This window comes from Salvelinus namaycush, chromosome 3 (assembly GCF_016432855.1).
Source record: "Salvelinus namaycush isolate Seneca chromosome 3, SaNama_1.0, whole genome shotgun sequence".
Classification (NCBI taxonomy): domain Eukaryota; kingdom Metazoa; phylum Chordata; class Actinopteri; order Salmoniformes; family Salmonidae; genus Salvelinus; species Salvelinus namaycush.
Genome location: NC_052309.1, coordinates 22,196,223 through 22,214,767, shown reverse-complemented (window position 1 = coordinate 22,214,767; position 18,545 = coordinate 22,196,223). Strand labels below are relative to the sequence as shown.

Here is an 18,545-nt window from a genome sequence, read left to right as displayed (position 1 = left end):
TACGGGAGTTGTAGTGATGAGACAAGATAGTAATTACTAGCGATTGGATACCACGAAAATTGGGGAGAAAATGGGATGAAAAAAAAAAAAAAAAAAAAAAAAAAAAAACGTGACATGAAACAGATGGCTACAGTATGTCCTGTGATATTGAGCATGAGTCATCTGATTAGCTGAACTGACGGAATGACCATACACTTTCGACTGTGTGCTTTGAAGCAGAAGACAACAGCAGTGAGGAGTGATGAGTCAGATCATTACTGGGCTTCCTGGAAGGCTCTAATCCCTGGTTAATGAACTCTTCCTCTGCCAATGACTTCCCAGCAACACTCTCTGCCTGCCCTGGCTGGCTGCAGTCAAGGCCTGTGTGTGTCTGGTGTGGGTATGGGTGGGGTTGTAAGAGAAGGACAGGTTCCTCTCACCAGTCCCTCAACCTGACAGGTGGAATTCACACACACAATTTCACGGTTTCTGGGCAGTACACACCACTGAGCTCCCCATCCCAGAGACCCATCGAGTGCACACACACACACACACACACACACACACACACACACACACACACACACACACACACACACACACACACACACACACACACACACACACACACACACACACATCACACACACACACACATCACACCACACAAACACATACATGCACGCGCATGTAAACACACCTGCGTGCGCACACCTGCCCACAAACACTCACACATACACAGGCGTGCACATACACACACACGTACACCCCACACACACGTACACCCCACACACACCGTTGACTCTTTGCTATTAACACTCCATTAAAGAGGAAATCAAACATTAATCCTTCAACACCAACCTGGAATTGAAAAGAAGAGTGGACTCACCATTTTATTATTGATTTCATGAAAATGAATTTCACAGACTTTCTCTACGACGTCTTCGCCCTCGAAAGTTATGAAGCCAAATCCTGTGCAGAGGTAGAGAGTGAGAGAAAGGGAGAGAAGAGAGAGATACAGTGAGTTAGGGGGACTTTGCATACTTCAGTAACTAAAAGGAAAGCCACCACAGGCCTGATTATTATCATGAGCTGCATGGAGAAACTCTGCCCGGCCGTCAATTGGAGAGGCAGAATGGCGTCAGCGCTGAGAGGAATGACTGAACAAGGCAGACATTGTCTTCTTTAAATCAGCTATATGATGAAATCTCAGACATTATTAGAGGCACTGGAGGACCTTCTCCACAAAGAGAAGATGGAAAAACAGCACAAAGCCCATTTAATGAGATTCATGGGAGCTGGAGCCTTAGCATCTGAATTTCATTAAATGCATTTTGTGTTCCCCTTCATTGAAATTTCACTGTATAAGAAGCCCTCGTTTTTATGTTAATGCCAGACTCGGCATATCTGAATGTGTCATTGACCGTGGGATTTTGGGGGTATTTATAAGATAAAAGCTTAACCCCTTCCTCTACCAAGGAGGCAAGGCTGCGAGACAAGACAACTGCAGCCTTGGCACACCAGGGAACAGCAGTGCTCTTTTCTCTGCTGTTTTGATGGCTGACGCACAAAGCAATGTGCCTTCTTTATGACGCGGGTTCAAAGGGAAAATTATTTTCTATTGAAATGTGTTAGAAAGGAAGAGCTAGCATGAAAAAACAAGCAAGAAGAAAAGAACAAGTGCGAGTTAATGGGAACCAGCTCCTACTCAGCCTGTCCTACTGTATACAGCAGACAGACAGACAGACAGACAGACAGACAGACAGACAGACAGACAGACAGACAGACAGACAGACAGACAGACAGACAGACAGACAGTCAGTCAGACAGACAGTCAAGATCACCTCAGCCTGGGTTTAAACACACATTACCATAAACAATCACCATGATAAGTCATTATCAATAAGTCATTATCATGGAGTTCAACAGATGATGATGGGCTGAAGAGACATTGTGACATGTTGAATGTGATATGGGTTTTGATTTGTCAATTGACGTTAGAATACAAGAGGTCAAAGGGCATGTAGCCTGAGTACATTGTGTTAAACTGAACCTATACCATACCCATAATAGTCAATACCATATGTGTAATCAGCCTATTCTAAACACAAACACCCAGTCCATAATACTGACAGTCAGCATCCCCCTGGGTTTAGACAGACAGGGCTTTCACATTAAATGGAGGATAAACAGGGTCGGGGCCAGGGGTTAGAGGTCAGAGGTGAGACGAGAGAAGATAAGGAGATGGCAGGGCTGATAAGACCATGGGTAAATAAACCAGCGCCTACCCCCTCTATTCCACTGTGACCTTTGAGTCATTAACACTTAACTCTGACAGCAAGACAAAGGGGAGAGTGTGTAGTACACATTAGTCACTTTCACCTGTGCTTAGAAGCGTTTCTAAAGCTCTCTTTACAATGACTGCTGCTGTTGACTGTCACCACATAGCCCAGGGCAGGTTTAGTGTGTCATGTTACTGTAACATGATAACACATGCAATACAATGCACATTGAGCACTAGCACTAAACTGCCTCTGGAATCATTTTCTGTGCAATAGGGACAAGTTAAACAGGATTTCTAAAATCCTTGATGAGTGTTGCTGAGATTAACTGTGCATGCAGGGCTAACCTAATATAGCAGGCATAGAAAGAAGCCCGAGAGGAGTTCCCAATTCCATAAGTTAGGTTGAAAATACTGTATCCCTGAAAACCGGATGTTAGCGCTTACTGGCTCCATCGAATGGGCTAATAATGCAGGGCAGGCACTGCAGTGTTCTAACTACTGTCATGAGAGGGAACTTATGCCAAGTTTTTCCTAAATGCCCTGACCTCCACTGATGACTTCCTCTATAAACTTATCAGGACATCCTGGTGCAGCTGGTGGGAAGGAAAGTTGGTCAGCCCGCCCTCTTCCCATCCCTCACTACTTATGTCTGGGGTTTCAAACTTACTGTCTTTCTCTCTCCCTCGTTTCCCTTTTTTTGCCTGCTTCCCTTGTCATTACTCATAATAACAGTAATCTGAGATAAACTATTCACTATCTTCCTGAAACTGGCAGAGGATGTTACTGAAACATCTCTAGTGCAACAGGAACTTGAAAAAACAGGAAAAGCTACATCAATGAGGTTGAATTAAAATACGCAGATAAATCATCAACAGCTATTAATTTGATGCATTCTATATCAGACCAACGGAATATCAATTCAAGAAGTGACGTCCTGAGATTGGCTTGCCGTGGGCTGCCTGCCTGTGTGTTTCTGTGGGCGGAGCGGTGTCGGGAGCTGAAGAATTGGAAGATGCAGCTTGTTTTCCAGCTCGCTCCACCTCCCCCTCGTCGGCGGCACAAGGACCACTTTTGACAACCAACAAATCAGCCGTCAGGAGCCATTTGTCAAGGCGGAGTGCGGGAGGAGAGAGTGGCGGATGGCTGAGCGGAGCGAGTAGAGAGACAGAAAGAGAGAGACGGGGAGAGGGGTTAACACACCTGCCCTCTCTGCAGGAGAGTGCTCCTGTCACCGCACTCTCTCCCTCTGCCACACACTGAGACAGGCAGCTCCTCCTATAACTGACGGCATATTTTCCACTGCACCATTACACACTGTGGGGTCAGGGCCTAGCCTCTGTCACCATCACCCACCAAGCACTACCAACACCGGCCCACAAGGGAAGCTGCTGGATGGGCTTCTACACCCAAGACTAAATCATAGGCTTCTGACCTAACACAGAATTTTTTTCTAATCAGTGTATTGAGTCCAGAGAGCCAGCTCCTGTTGACAGGGGCCTCATTATGGCAGATGTAGAGAGAACTCCCTGTAACCAGAGAGTCTGGCTCAGTCTTTCTAGGAGTTATTGATAACCTGAGCCCAAACTGCTCTATTAGAGAAACAACCCACTGATCCAAACACTACAGCCATCACAAAGAGCCATAACACTAACTCTGATACCAGTGAACACGGTCTCCTGTCCTGTCTGTTTGATGAATATCCTCAGGGCCAGTCCTTGTCGTTCTGCCACCCTAGGCAAGACAAAAAAATGCCACCCCAACAAAACTAGAATAGTCCCAGTAAGCAAAATGACATTAAAAAGATGTGTAAAACACGTATTTTCCAGACGTTGAAGTTAGGTTCAATTTAGGTTCTGAATAAAAGGTGAAAATGTGTATTTTTTATATGTCTAAAATACATATTATCCAGGACGTTGAAAAATACGTATTTTCCGGACGTTGAAATCAGGTTAATTTTCAGTTATGAATGAAATGAGAAAATACTTCATTTTGCGGATGTTGAAAATACGTATTTTCCCGATGTATAAATCAGGCTCATTTTTGGTTCTGAATAAAAGTAAAAAATATGTAAGTTATAGACATCGATGTTTGGGCAAAATCAAGGCTGGTCCAGACTGGACAAAATCTGAACCAAACATAGACGTTTATGAATGGACCAGACCAAAAAACAATGTCAGTGTATGTGGAAATCAAGCCAGGTCCGGATTCAAGGCCGGTCCGTGCTTACTGAGGTGTTACCTACAGTGTTGCCTGAAATTACATTTTATGTAATGAATGAATGCCCATCTAATGCCCATCTAAAATCCAAGACGTCTGGTTCGGACAGGAACAAAAAAAGATGTCCAAAAGACGTCGTCTCGTGCTTACTGGGGTGTAGCCTACCATGTTGACTGCAAAGGAATTCTATAAATGCCCATCCATGTGGTAGGCCCACCATTTGTAAAACAGGCTGTTGCATTGGCTTTATTAGTCCTGATTCCTGTGACTAATCAATTTGGCTCTGAATATCAGCTACCCAACTTTATCAGGAGTTATCGTGAGCCTCTTTGCAATGTGTTCACACAGCTGGAAGCGCAGAAGTATTTTCTTTTTTGCTATGATCAGCTTGTCAAAAATGTACAGATAGAAACTTGAAACCATTGATCATGACAATGGGGTGAAACTCCTGGACAATAGTTGTGATTGTCCATTCCATATTGTCCATTTTACTTTGACCTGTCCTGTTGTTAGGATATGTTGTTTGTCAACATGACAGATACTTTTTTATTTGATTGGGTACAATTTAGGTTAGGCTATTTGATCGGAGAAACCTGCATGATGTAAAAAGTGTCCGTCTCATTACATTGTCATCCATTTTATCTCCAGCCTGTGGGCTACAGAAAAGGCCACACACTCTGTCTACCATATCCTAGATCTGCTACATGATTTATGTTAGACTCTTTTTTTGATGGAATGTTGGTGGAGCGCTGCAGAGATGCATCTCTCAAACAGCACCCTGGAGAGGCGCGCTGGGAATGGACTAGCAACATATTTTGTGCCCCTGCCTTTGACAAAGTGGGCACTGTTTATCACAGGGTGGCATCAGCGCTCACCTAAAAAGCCCATTAGCCACTGGTTGAGAGAAATTGTCATTGGTTTTGGGCAAAATTACGTGAGGTTTTATGTGTTGTTGGAGGTGCGTCTTGGTCAGTCTGCCGCCATAGGCGGCCGCCTAATCCTGCCTAATGAGTGGGCCGGCCGTGAGTATCGTCTCCTGCTGGATGGGTTGTATTGTCTTCCAGGATGACAGAAACACAGAACAATGTCACACCTCTCTCCAGCCCGGACCCTCCCACAGGGGCTGTCTGACCTTCTACCCCTGTACTGGTCTTCCGCCCCACACTCCTCTACCCTGTTCATTACAGACCCAACAGGTACAGCACAACCCCCATCCCCCCTCCACTCGTCCTCCCTCTCATCCCTCCTTCCCCAGGGTGTCAGATAGAGGTGTGTGATTCCTGTCTGGTGACCCCTGGTGGGTGTTCTGCTCCCAAACATGGCAGGAGACCAGGACAACAGCTCCATGAGATGAATAAAGAGGACCAGGAATCAATAGGGACAGGGAGAGGTGTCAACACCTTCGCTGGGACAAAACTTTCCTTAAGCTTCAACAATGGCCACTTATGACAACACGTGGATTTCCAATGTGAGTGCTGGTAATAGGTGTTACTGGCTGGCTGCTGCAGAGGCGAGGCGTCTTGGCTGACTAGGCTGCATCTCACACTTATTAGAGAGGGGCAGGCCTGGCCCCGTCCCCCGTCTCCACTGAGCTACACCGAGCCCACGTTCACAGCCTCTTACCAGCAGCACACAGATCCCTGCACACACACTCTCCCTGCCTGCATAATGCCATCTCCCCGCAGAGAGAGAGAGAGAGGCTACGCAAATAACATTAAAATGCTAAATCGATGAAACGTCAAGTGACCTTTGCTTAAAAAGTTGATTCTGCCGGAGCCACATTAATGTATTTAAAGTAGAACAAGATCAAATCAGATAGCATTCTGGAGAGTTTTCTCTCTTAATTTTCTGGCAGACACTAAAGGGACTTGCAAATAAATGCTGAAAACTTTACTTTCAGTTGACTTAACTGTCACCCCTGTTTAAAATCCAAGAGCAGTCTTTACATTTTTACTCAACTCACCCTTTTTAGCACCTGGGAATTACAAATCAGGCTAAATCATTTCTCTCTGCTATGTTTCCACTGAGTGTGTGACGTCATTTACATACATAAATAGCTTATTTGGGTACGACTGTGGAAGAATGTGGACTTCAGCACATGGAAGTGCTATCCTCGGTTAAGGTGTAGGACTTGTTTTAATATTTTCTTAAGGTTGTATTCTGAGGAAAAATCACATACAGTATGCATACCCACAACCCCCTGGGCACAGCAGAGCAGACAGATTCTAGTGACGTGCCTGTGTCAGTCATCCTTACATGAAAATGAAAGCTCTGAGAGCAGTGAGAGCATAGATATGTTCATCCATCCATTACAGCATTAGATGCTCAGCAGACAGTGAGATATCATTCTCATCCAGGACCAACAATGGTATAGGGTGTCAGTGTCAGCCTGTCAGGCCCTACAGTAGGATCTGTATAAGGAACTTGCTGGTGGATGGAGAGCATATTTAACCTGTGCCTAGAGCAGAGAGTTAGAGTATTATAGGGTGACATCATCTCAGAGACACTTCCTAATGTGCAGTCCATGATGAGCTCATCGGCATTTGTGACTGAAAACACTGGGTTACCATGGTGTGTGTGTCCGTGTGTGTGTGTGTGTGTGTGTGTGTGTGTGTGTGTGTGTGTGTGTGTGTGTGTGTGTGTGTGTGTGTGTGTGTGTGTGTGTGTGTGTGTGTGTGTGTGTGTGTGTGTGTCTGTGTGTGTGTGTGTGTGTGTGTGTGTGTCTGTGTGTGTGTGTGTGTGTGTGTCTGGGATGAAGGAGGGGACAGGGAATACATAAGCCGATCTTTCAGGATCAATATATGGATCTTCAGGGAATCAATGGAAATGTTCTGCTTTATTTACCCAAGTCCTCCATCACAAAACAGCAGAATAGATACCTGGTGAGCTCTTGGGAGTGGGAGAACCGTGTAAAATAAAAGAGATTGGACAGTAGAATCGATACTGGGGAGCAGACCTCCCACAACTCTCTAATGACTAGGGCCAAATATGTTTCACCAGGTGAAAAGAAGTGAAAACATGGAGAAGAATGTTACTGTACACGTATCGTCTTGACAATACTAAACCTGTGATCATACTGTACAGTACTCCAATTATCGCCATGACTTTCTGGGTCAATATACAGCATGGAGAGGAGGGAGAGGGACCAAGGGAGAAACAGATATGCTGTGGCTGAGGTTCAGTCTCTGTGTGAGTTTAAATGAGAGGGAGGAAGAAAGAGAGGAATGAAAAAGATACTGACACAAATACACACAGAGATGGTGTGAGTGACTGAGTCAGTGAGTGAGTGAGTGAGTGACTGAGTGAGTGAGTGACTGAGTGAGTGACTGAGTGAGTGACTGACTGAGTGACTGAGTGAGTGTGTGTGGGTGGTGTGAGTGTGTGGAGAGATCTGGAAGCAGCAGGAGGATCTGAGCTGCAGCCAGAGGTTATGTCCATCTCTCGCTCCCATCACACACACTGGGCCACACTGAGTAGCAGAGCAGCCATGTTTACACATACGAAGCACAGACCCCGTCTCTCTCTATAAAGAGGAATGGCTCACTCCGCAGCACACGCAGGGGTAAGTGCCACATATGATTTATGGCAACATTAGACGGTAAAAATAAGAGGAGTAAGGAAATCCTCAGCACTACAAACACAACATTAAACAACTTGTGCAGCAAAACAAATCACTCCCTCCAAATCGCTAAAGATCTGCGCTCCACTTTCCCCATGCACTCACCAAAATAGAATGTGTAATGGGTGTAGGGTAGCTAGGCTGCAGGCCTCACAACTCTTAAAACACACCGTGTCAAAGACCAGGGAGGAGAGGAAGTGGAACAACCAAGAGGAGTTTGACCTAGGATCCCCTGGCGATACACACGGAGTCTGAGTCCCACACATGCACACGCACACACACCCCGTATGGCTGCTACAGCGACAGGTTCCCCCTGCCCCTTACATCCCTCCCCTTTCATGATTGGCTGCTCTGACCTCATTATGCATGACCAGCCCTTCACCTGTTCAATCAGACCTGGGAGCAGGGCCCACACCTCCGGTGGCAGCCGGTGTGCCTTGGCCCTGTAATAAAGCAAGGGGCTTCCCAGAGTCCACAGCTCCACTGTTACAGGCCTTTGATCAGCACATCGCTATGCTGTAACTGAGGATCCTGAAACCAGCACTCAGGTAATCCTCTGATTTACACACTCATTACCATTAACAGACTCAGAGCAGAGACGAGCACACACGCTCCAACACCGGAACACTCCAAAACATGAGAACATGAGGAAGCAGTGTATCTTGTTCCAGTCACAAACTACAGCGACAGAAAGAGAACAAATGATGGGAAGGTTTACTCAGTCTTCCCTAAAATGCTGACATAAACCAGCTCACACACAGGGGTCCTACAGTATGAGAAGTAGGATGTGTGGGGGAGACCAATTACATAACACGGCACTACAGTACGTTATCTATATGAATAAGCATGGTGACAGAGCCACAAGCTGCTGCCGGGGGAAATAGAGTGGCCGTGGCATCAGCACTCTTACTCAGCCCCATCGCGAGGAGGGTTTCATTAATAAAAACAAGAGCTCAAACAATGATTAGCCCAGAATAAGTCCCCGTTTTCCTCCTAAAGAGGCTGGTGGAGAGGTCTCACTTTAGGGACTGGCCTGGGAGGTTGTGGACCAGCAGAGTCCATTAACATTACTTGTAGTCAGCCCTATTGACTCTGCATACAAAGATAATGCTCTCTTGCCTTTTGCCTAGGCAATTAAAGTCAAAGAAAAGAGGAGGGTGAAAAAGCTCTCAACAATATATTTTGCTCCTGCGACATTCCTCTGAATCATTCCCATTAGAGGGAAGAGCTGTAAATCATTTCCCCTGGCTAATCAGTGTAGTGATAAATGCATTGAGAACAGGTTTAGTCATCTACCCCCGCCCCACCCCACCCTCTCTCTAACAACACCCCAGAGCTATATGTAATAAAGGCTTACCTATGATGGTCTTATTGCTGGGCTTTGTGAGCTCTAAGAATACCTCACTATCCCATAAAAATACATATTTTTAATTGAGTTCAATCGTAAAGCATGCAGGGAGATGCAGCAGAATACACCACATTAGCTGTCCTGCTCTCCTTGTGGCTTTGAATGTAGGCTATGCTTGGTGGCATATTCGTTTTTTAATTAAATAACACATTCACTGATAAAATGTCAATCCAGAAGGAAGCTTTAACAGGATAAATGTCTTATTTATTTCTCTGATTACAATCTTTTCAATGTCCTTGTGCTTGAGCCTGAGCTTAAAATATATATGCCTGCGTGAGTGTGTGGTCCACTGTGTCTGTGCCATCCCACTAATGATACTGAAGGAGAGTGAAGAGGCAGGCAGGGCTATAGAGACGTGAGATGGAGGGTTGCATAGCTTAGATTATAAACTGGGTGGTTCGAACCCTGAATGCTGATTGGCTGAAAACCGTGTTATATCAGACCGTATACCACTGGTATGACAAAACATTTATTTTCACTGCTCTAATTACGTTGGTAACCTGTTTATAATAGCAATAAGGCACCTCGGGGGTTTGTGGTATATGGCCAATATACCACGGCTAAGGGCTGTGTCCTAGCACTCTGCGTTGCGTCGTGCATAAGAACAGCTTTTAGCCGTGGTATATTGCACATATACCACACCCCCTTGGGCCTTATTGCTTAATTAGAGGAGACAGAGGAGGATAAGTGATAGATGCCGAAAGTAGGGACCAGCCACAAATACACCAGCTGTTGTTGCAAACACATTTCTACGTGGGTATGTCCATGAGTGTATGTGTGTGTGTTTGCATTCAGTGCATCTATGTATGTACAGTATGTTTGGTGCATGTGTGCGACTGTGCATGTCTCAATTGGTGCTCCTGTTTGTCCACACATGTCAACGCGGATTTATTCACCCACCCACCACCTAAGAAACATGCACAGACACGCACAGAACTGTAAGTGATATGCAGCGACACACACGCAGATATAAACAAACATCAATCCTATAGCAAAAGAGACAATATGAATAACAAGTCTGTTTTCAGCCAGGCAGATCCCATACGTATTGTGTGTGCTCAACATGTGAATGTTTTAATATCTGTGACTCGGAGACGTGAATGTCTTGAGTTTAGATTCTGGGTAGGGATCTATAAGCCTATTCATAGGTCTGGCTCTGTCTAAATATTCTATACATATCTGGGTCTGTGCACATTCTATAAATGAACCAATGTTTGTACTGTATGTGTGATGTGTATGCGTATTATATCTTAGCACATGTTTCATGTATGTGATGACGTGTGTGATGAGTTAATGTATCTCAGTGTCAGTTTGACTTGAGGTTACGTGGTGAGTGTATCTCAGTGTCATTTTGACTTGAGGTTACGTGGTGAGTGTATCTCAGTGTCATTTTGACTTGAGGTTACGTGGTGAATGTATCTCAGTGTCAGTTTGACTTGAGGTTACGTGGTGAGTGTATCTCAGTGTCATTTTGACTTGAGGTTACGTGGTGAATGTATCTCAGTGTCAGTTTGACTTGAGGTTACGTGGTGAGTGTATCTCAGTGTCAGTTTGACTTGAGGTTACGTGGTGAGTGTATCTCAGTGTCAGTTTGACTTGAGGTTACGTGGTGAGTGTATCTCAGTGTCAGTTTGACTTGAGGTTACGTGGTGAGTGTATCTCAGTGTCAGTTTGACTTGAGGTTACGTGGTGAGTGTATCTCAGTGTCAGTTTGACTTGAGGTTACGTGGTGAGTGTATCTCAGTGTCAGTTTGACTTGAGGTTACGTGGTGAGTGTATCTCAGTGTCAGTTTGACTTGAGGTTACGTGGTGAGTGTATCTCAGTGTCAGTTTGACTTGAGGTTACGTGGTGAGTGTATCTCAGTGTCAGTTTGACTTGAGGTTACGTGGTGAGTGTATCTCAGTGTCAGTTTGACTTGAGGTTACGTGGTGAGTGTATCTCAGTGTCAGTTTGACTTGAGGTTACGTGGTGAGTGTATCTCAGTGTCAGTTTGACTTGAGGTTACGTGGTGAGTGTATCTCAGTGTCAGTGTGACTTGAGGTTACGTGGTGAGTGTATCTCAGTGTAAGTTTGACTTGAGGTTACGTGGTGAGTGTATCTCAGTGTCAGTTTGACTTGAGGTTACGTGGTGAGTGTATCTCAGTGTCAGTGTGACTTGAGGTTACGTGGTGAGTGTATCTCAGTGTCAGTTTGACTTGAGGTTACGTGGTGAGTGTATCTCAGTGTCAGTTTGACTTGAGGTTACGTGGTGAGTGTAGCTCAGTGTCAGTTTGACTTGAGGTTACGTGGTGAGTGTATCTCAGTGTCAGTGTGACTTGAGGTTACATGGTGAGTGTATCTCAGTGTCAGTTTGACTTGAGGTTACGTGGTGAGTGTATCTCAGTGTCAGTGTGACTTGAGGTTACGTGGTGAGTGTATCTCAGTGTAAGTTTGACTTGAGGTTACGTGGTGAGTGTATCTCAGTGTAAGTTTGACTTGAGGTTACGTGGTGAGTGTATCTCAGTGTCAGTTTGACTTGAGGTTACGTGGTGAGTGTATCTCAGTGTCAGTTTGACTTGAGGTTACGTGGTGAGTGTATCTCAGTGTCAGTGTGACTTGAGGTTACGTGGTGAGTGTATCTCAGTGTCATTTTGACTTGAGGTTACGTAGTGAGTGTATTTGCATGCCAGCATTTATTATTTAGTCCTAGCTGTGTGTACATCCTTGTTCACATGTGAATAAGATACAGCGTGTGTGTCTGGATAGATGTGTGTGTGTGTGTGTGTGTGTGTCCTGTGGGTGTGTCTGTGTTCTGCAGGAGCGGCTGGGCTCTGGCTCCACTCTACTGTAGCTATGCTGAGGGAACTATCGTGTCTGTCTCTATGTAGGTCAGCTAGCAGCGATGGGCCATCCATTTTAGTGTCCTACTTAGAAAGACATACAGTGCGGTGCAAAAGAGAGACAGGGACTTTTTTTCTCCATTTAAGCCACCCTCCATCCCTCTCTCTGCTCCCCTCCTCCCTCCCTCCCTCCCTTCCTGCTGCCCACTGTGATCAGCCGATGCACACTTTCATTCTCCCAGCTCAGCGGAGCAGCACACCTCTAACTGTGTGTGCTGAATGCACAGGGCTACATGGACAGTCTGTTAAGGCAGGACTGAGACAAACAGAGCTACATGGACAGTCTGTTAAGGCAGGACTGAGACAAACTGGGCTACATGGACAGTCTGTTAAGGCAGGACTGAGACAAACAGGGCTACATGGACAGTCTGTCAAGGCAGGACTGAGACAAACAGAGCTACATGGACAGTCTGTTAAGGCAGGACTGAGACAAACAGAGCTACATGGACAGTCTGTTAAGGCAGGACTGAGACAAACAGGGCTACATGGACAGTCTGTTAAGGCAGGACTGAGACAAACAGAGCTACATGGACAGTCTGTCAAGGCAGGACTGAGACAAACTGGGCTACATGGACAGTCTGTCAAGGCAGGACTGAGACAAACAGGGCTACATGGTCAGTCTGTTAAGGCAGGACTGAGACAAACAGAGCTACATGGACAGTCTGTTAATGCAGGACTGAGACAAAGAGAGCTACATGAACAGTCTGTTAAGGCAGGACTGAGACAAACTGGGCTACTTGGACAGTCTGTTAAGGCAGGACTGAGACAAACAGAGCTACATGGACAGTCTGTTAAGGCAGGACTGAGACAAACAGAGCTACATGGACAGTCTGTCAAGGCAGGACTGAGACAAACAGAGCTACATGGACAGTCTGTTAAGGCAGGACTGAGACAAACAGAGCTACATGGACAGTCTGTCAAGGCAGGACTGAGACAAACAGGGCTACATGGACAGTCTGTCAAGGCAGGACTGAGACAAACAGAGCTACATGGACAGTCTGTTAAGGCAGGACTGAGACAAACAGAGCTACATGGACAGTCTGTTAAGGCAGGACTGAGACAAACAGAGCTACATGGACAGTCTGTTAAGGCAGGACTGAGACAAACAGAGCTACATGGACAGTCTGTCAAGGCAGGACTGAGACAAACAGAGCTACATGGACAGTCTGTCAAGGCAGGACTGAGACAAACAGAGCTACATGGACAGTCTGTCAAGGCAGGACTGTGACAAACAGAGCTACATGGACAGTCTGTTAAGGCAGGACTGAGACAAACTGGGCTACATGGACAGTCTGTCAAGGCAGGACTGAGACAAACAGAGCTACATGGACAGTCTGTCAAGGCAGGACTGAGACAAACAGAGCTACATGGACAGTCTGTTAAGGCAGGACTGAGACAAACAGAGCTACATGGACAGTCTGTTAAGGCAGGACTGAGACAAACAGAGCTACATGGACAGTCTGTTAAGGCAGGACTGAGACAAACAGAGCTACATGGACAGTCTGTTAAGGCAGGACTGAGACAAACAGAGCTACATGGACAGTCTGTTAAGGCAGGACTGAGACAAACAGGGCTACATGGACAGTCTGTTAAGGCAGGACTGAGACAAACAGAGCTACATGGACAGTCTGTTAAGGCAGGACTGAGACAAACAGAGCTACATGGACAGTCTGTTAAGGCAGGACTGAGACAAACAGCGCTACATGGACAGTCTGTTAAGGCAGGACTGAGACAAACAGAGCTACATGGACAGTCTGTCAAGACAGGACTGAGACAAACAGGGCTACATGGACAGTCTGTCAAGGCAGGACTGAGACAAACAGAGCTACATGGACAGTCTGTCAAGGCAGGACTGAGACAAACAGAGCTACATGGACAGTTTGTCAAGGCAGGACTGAGACAAACAGAGCTACATGGACAGTCTGTCAAGGCAGGACTGAGACAAACAGGGCTACATGGACAGTTTGTCAAGGCAGGACTGAGACAAACAGCGCTACATGGACAGTCTGTTAAGGCAGGACTGAGACAAACAGAGCTACATGGACAGTCTGTTAAGGCAGGACTGAGACAAACTGGGCTACATGGACAGTTTGTCAAGGCAGGACTGAGACAAACAGAGCTACATGGACAGTCTGTCAAGGCAGGACTGAGACAAACAGAGCTACATGGACAGTCTGTTAAGGCAGGACTGAGACAAACAGAGCTACATGGACAGTCTGTTAAGGCAGGACTGAGACAAACAGGGCTACATGGACAGTCTGTTAAGGCAGGACTGAGACAAACAGAGCTACATGGACAGTCTGTTAAGGCAGGACTGAGACAAACAGGGCTACATGGACAGTCTGTTAAGGCAGGACTGAGACAAACAGAGCTACATGGACAGTCTGTTAAGGCAGGACTGAGACAAACAGAGCTACATGGACAGTCTGTTAAGGCAGGACTGAGACAAACAGAGCTACATGGACAGTCTGTTAAGGCAGGACTGAGACAAACAGGGCTACATGGACAGTCTGTTAAGGCAGGACTGAGACAAACAGAGCTACATGGACAGTCTGTTAAGGCAGGACTGAGACAAACAGGGCTACATGGACAGTCTGTTAAGGCAGGACTGAGACAAACAGAGCTACATGGACAGTCTGTTAAGGCAGGACTGAGACAAACAGAGCTACATGGACAGTCTGTTAAGGCAGGACTGAGACAAACAGGGCTAAAGCTATGTGCTCATTACCTGACCTCAGCTCAGCAGCCAGCTGGCTCTGTGGTTTCACACAAAACCTATACCATTCACGTAATCAAACATGCTAGGGCAGGGGAAGGCAACTACATTCAGCCACGGGACGATTTTTGTCAGAGCGGATGGTCGGGGGGCCGGAACATAATGATAATAATTTGTACACTGCAAATTGAACACAATGAAGGCCAAAAAGAGATTGTATTTGAAAATAACAATAATTTCATACCTTGATTACATTGAGACATGATCACGTCTCTTTTTTTTTCTTCCGTTGGAATACTTGCGAACAGATTTCCTAAATTAAACTCATTTTTAGATTAATTCCTGATGAGTTTACAATCATATTGTTGACCTAAAAACTATTTTTTTCTTCTTCAAACTGGGGGGGCTAGTAAAATCACTTGCGGGAGGTTTTTGTCCTGCGGGCCACCTGTTGCTGACTCCTGTACTAGGGCAATACAGGCTGGCTGTTGCTGACTCCTGTACTAGGGCAATACAGGCTGGCTGTTGCTGACTCCTGTACTAGGGCAATACAGGCTGCCTGTTGCTGACTCCTGTACTAGGGCAATACAGGCTGGCTGTTGCTGACTCCTGTACTAGGGCAATACAGGCTGGCTGTTGCTGACTCCTGTACTAGGGCAATACAGGCTGGCTGTTGCTGACTCCTGTACTAGGGCAATACAGGCTGGCTGTTGCTGACTCCTGTACTAGGGCAATACAGGCTGGCTGTTGCTGACTCCTGTACTAGGGCAATACAGGCTGGCTGTTGCTGACTCCTGTACTAGGCCAATACAGGCTGGCTGTTGCTGACTCCTGTACTAGGGCAATACAGGCTGCCTGTTGCTGACTCCTGTACTAGGGCAATACAGGCTGGCTGTTGCTGACTCCTGTACTAGGGCAATACAGGCTGGCTGTTGCTGACTCCTGTACTAGGGCAATACAGGCTGGCTGTTGCTGACTCCTGTACTAGGGCAATACAGGCTGCCTGTTGCTGACTCCTGTACTAGGGCAATACAGGCTGGCTGTTGCTGACTCCTGTACTAGGGCAATACAGGCTGGCTGTTGCTGACTCCTGTACTAGGGCAATACAGGCTGGCTGTTGCTGACTCCTGTACTAGGGCAATACAGGCTGGCTGTTGCTGACTCCTGTACTAGGGCAATACAGGCTGCCTGTTGCTGACTCCTGTACTAGGGCAATACAGGCTGGCTGTTGCTGACTCCTGTACTAGGGCAATACAGGCTGGCTGTTGCTGACTCCTGTACTAGGGCAATACAGGCTGGCTGTTGCTGACTCCTGTACTAGGGCAATACAGGCTGGCTGTTGCTGACTCCTGTACTAGGGCAATACAGGCTGGCTGTTGCTGACTCCTGTACTAGGGCAATACAGGCTGGCTGTTGCTGACTCCTGTACTAGGGCAATACAGGCTGGCTGTTGCTGACTCCTGTACTAGGGCAATACAGGCTGGCTGTTGCTGACTCCTGTACTAGGGCAATACAGGCTGGCTGTTGCTGACTCCTGTACTAGGGCAATACAGGCTGCCTGTTGCTGACTCCTGTACTAGGGCAATACAGGCTGCCTGTTGCTGACTCCTGTACTAGGGCAATACAGGCTGGCTGTTGCTGACTCCTGTACTAGGGCAATACAGGCTGGCTGTTGCTGACTCCTGTACTAGGGCAATACAGGCTGGCTGTTGCTGACTCCTGTACTAGGGCAATACAGGCTGGCTGTTGCTGACTCCTGTACTAGGGCAATACAGGCTGGCTGTTGCTGACTCCTGTACTAGGGCAATACAGGCTGGCTGTTGCTGACTCCTGTACTAGGGCAATACAGGCTGGCTGTTGCTGACTCCTGTACTAGGGTAATACAGGCTGGCTGTTGCTGACTCCTGTACTAGGGCAATACAGGCTGGCTGTTGCTGACTCCTGTACTAGGGCAATACAGGCTGGCTGTTGCTGACTCCTGTACTAGGGCAATACAGGCTGGCTGTTGCTGACTCCTGTACTAGGGCAATACAGGCTGGCTGTTGCTGACTCCTGTACTAGGGCAATACAGGCTGGCTGTTGCTGACTCCTGTACTAGGGCAATACAGGCTGCCTGTTGCTGACTCCTGTACTAGGGCAATACAGGCTGCCTGTTGCTGACTCCTGTACTAGGGCAATACAGGCTGGCTGTTGCTGACTCCTGTACTAGGGCAATACAGGCTGCCTGTTGCTGACTCCTGTACTAGGGCAATACAGGCTGGCTGTTGCTGACTCCTGTACTAGGGCAATACAGGCTGGCTGTTGCTGACTCCTGTACTAGGGCAATACAGGCTGGCTGTTGCTGACTCCTGTACTAGGGCAATACAGGCTGGCTGTTGCTGACTCCTGTACTAGGGCAATACAGGCTGGCTGTTGCTGACTCCTGTACTAGGGCAATACAGGCTGGCTGTTGCTGACTCCTGTACTAGGGCAATACAGGCTGGCTGTTGCTGACTCCTGTACTAGGGCAATACAGGCTGGCTGTTGCTGACTCCTGTACTAGGGCAATACAGGCTGGCTGTTGCTGACTCCTGTACTAGGGCAATACAGGCTGGCTGTTGCTGACTCCTGTACTAGGGCAATACAGGCTGGCTGTTGCTGACTCCTGTACTAGGGCAATACAGGCTGGCTGTTGCTGACTCCTGTACTAGGGCAATACAGGCTGGCTGTTGCTGACTCCTGTACTAGGGCAATACAGGCTGCCTGTTGCTGACTCCTGTACTAGGGCAATACAGGCTGCCTGTTGCTGACTCCTGTACTAGGGCAATACAGGCTGGCTATGCATGTAAAATCAGCAATGCTGCAGAACAAGTAGGTTCATTACATGGACATGACTCTTGCTGTTATGAAATGTGAGGGTCTAAACTACTGATATTTAAAGTTCTCCATTGAACAATGACAGGGTGTTTTTTTAAGCGGAGCCCTTGAGAAGAACAATGGGCCAAATTCAGTAGATCTAGATCTCTATCACGTACATTAACATCCAATGAGGAAGGAGCCGGGAACCTTTCCAAAAACCCATTGAGACATGGTGATGAATTTCTTTTCATCAGGAGATCCAATGTGGAATTGGAAATCCATTGAAACAGATATGCACCTTTGGTGCGTTTCCACTGATTGATATAGATATCAGTTTCATTAAACGTAATTTGCTTTTTTTTTTTTTTTATGATGAAACTAGGAATCTGAATAGGAGATAATCAGTAATAAGTGAACGGTTCATAGGATATAATGGAAGAGACAGACGGGAAGATGATTGACTGTGGATTAGTACATATTAAATTGTTTTTGGATGTGAAGTGAAGGAATAGCAGGCGCTAGCTGCCAGATCGCGGGTATACGGCGACACTTTCTGCTGGAGCCTCCAACAGAGCGCTGTCTCGCAGACTAATTGCATTAGAAT

General features: G+C 46.6%; 1 protein-coding gene across 14 annotated transcripts in view; it reads right to left on the bottom strand.

The window, feature by feature from the left end:
* LOC120045073 (RNA-binding protein Musashi homolog 2) overlaps positions 1-18,545 on the bottom strand; it is a 406,518-nt gene that overhangs the window by 119,294 nt on the left and 268,679 nt on the right. For all 14 annotated transcript variants that reach the window (XM_038989926.1, XM_038989927.1, XM_038989924.1 and 11 more), the window contains exon 8: positions 869-951. In XM_038989926.1, the coding sequence (XP_038845854.1) occupies positions 869-951 (83 nt within the window). The remainder of the gene's footprint in view (positions 1-868; positions 952-18,545) is intronic.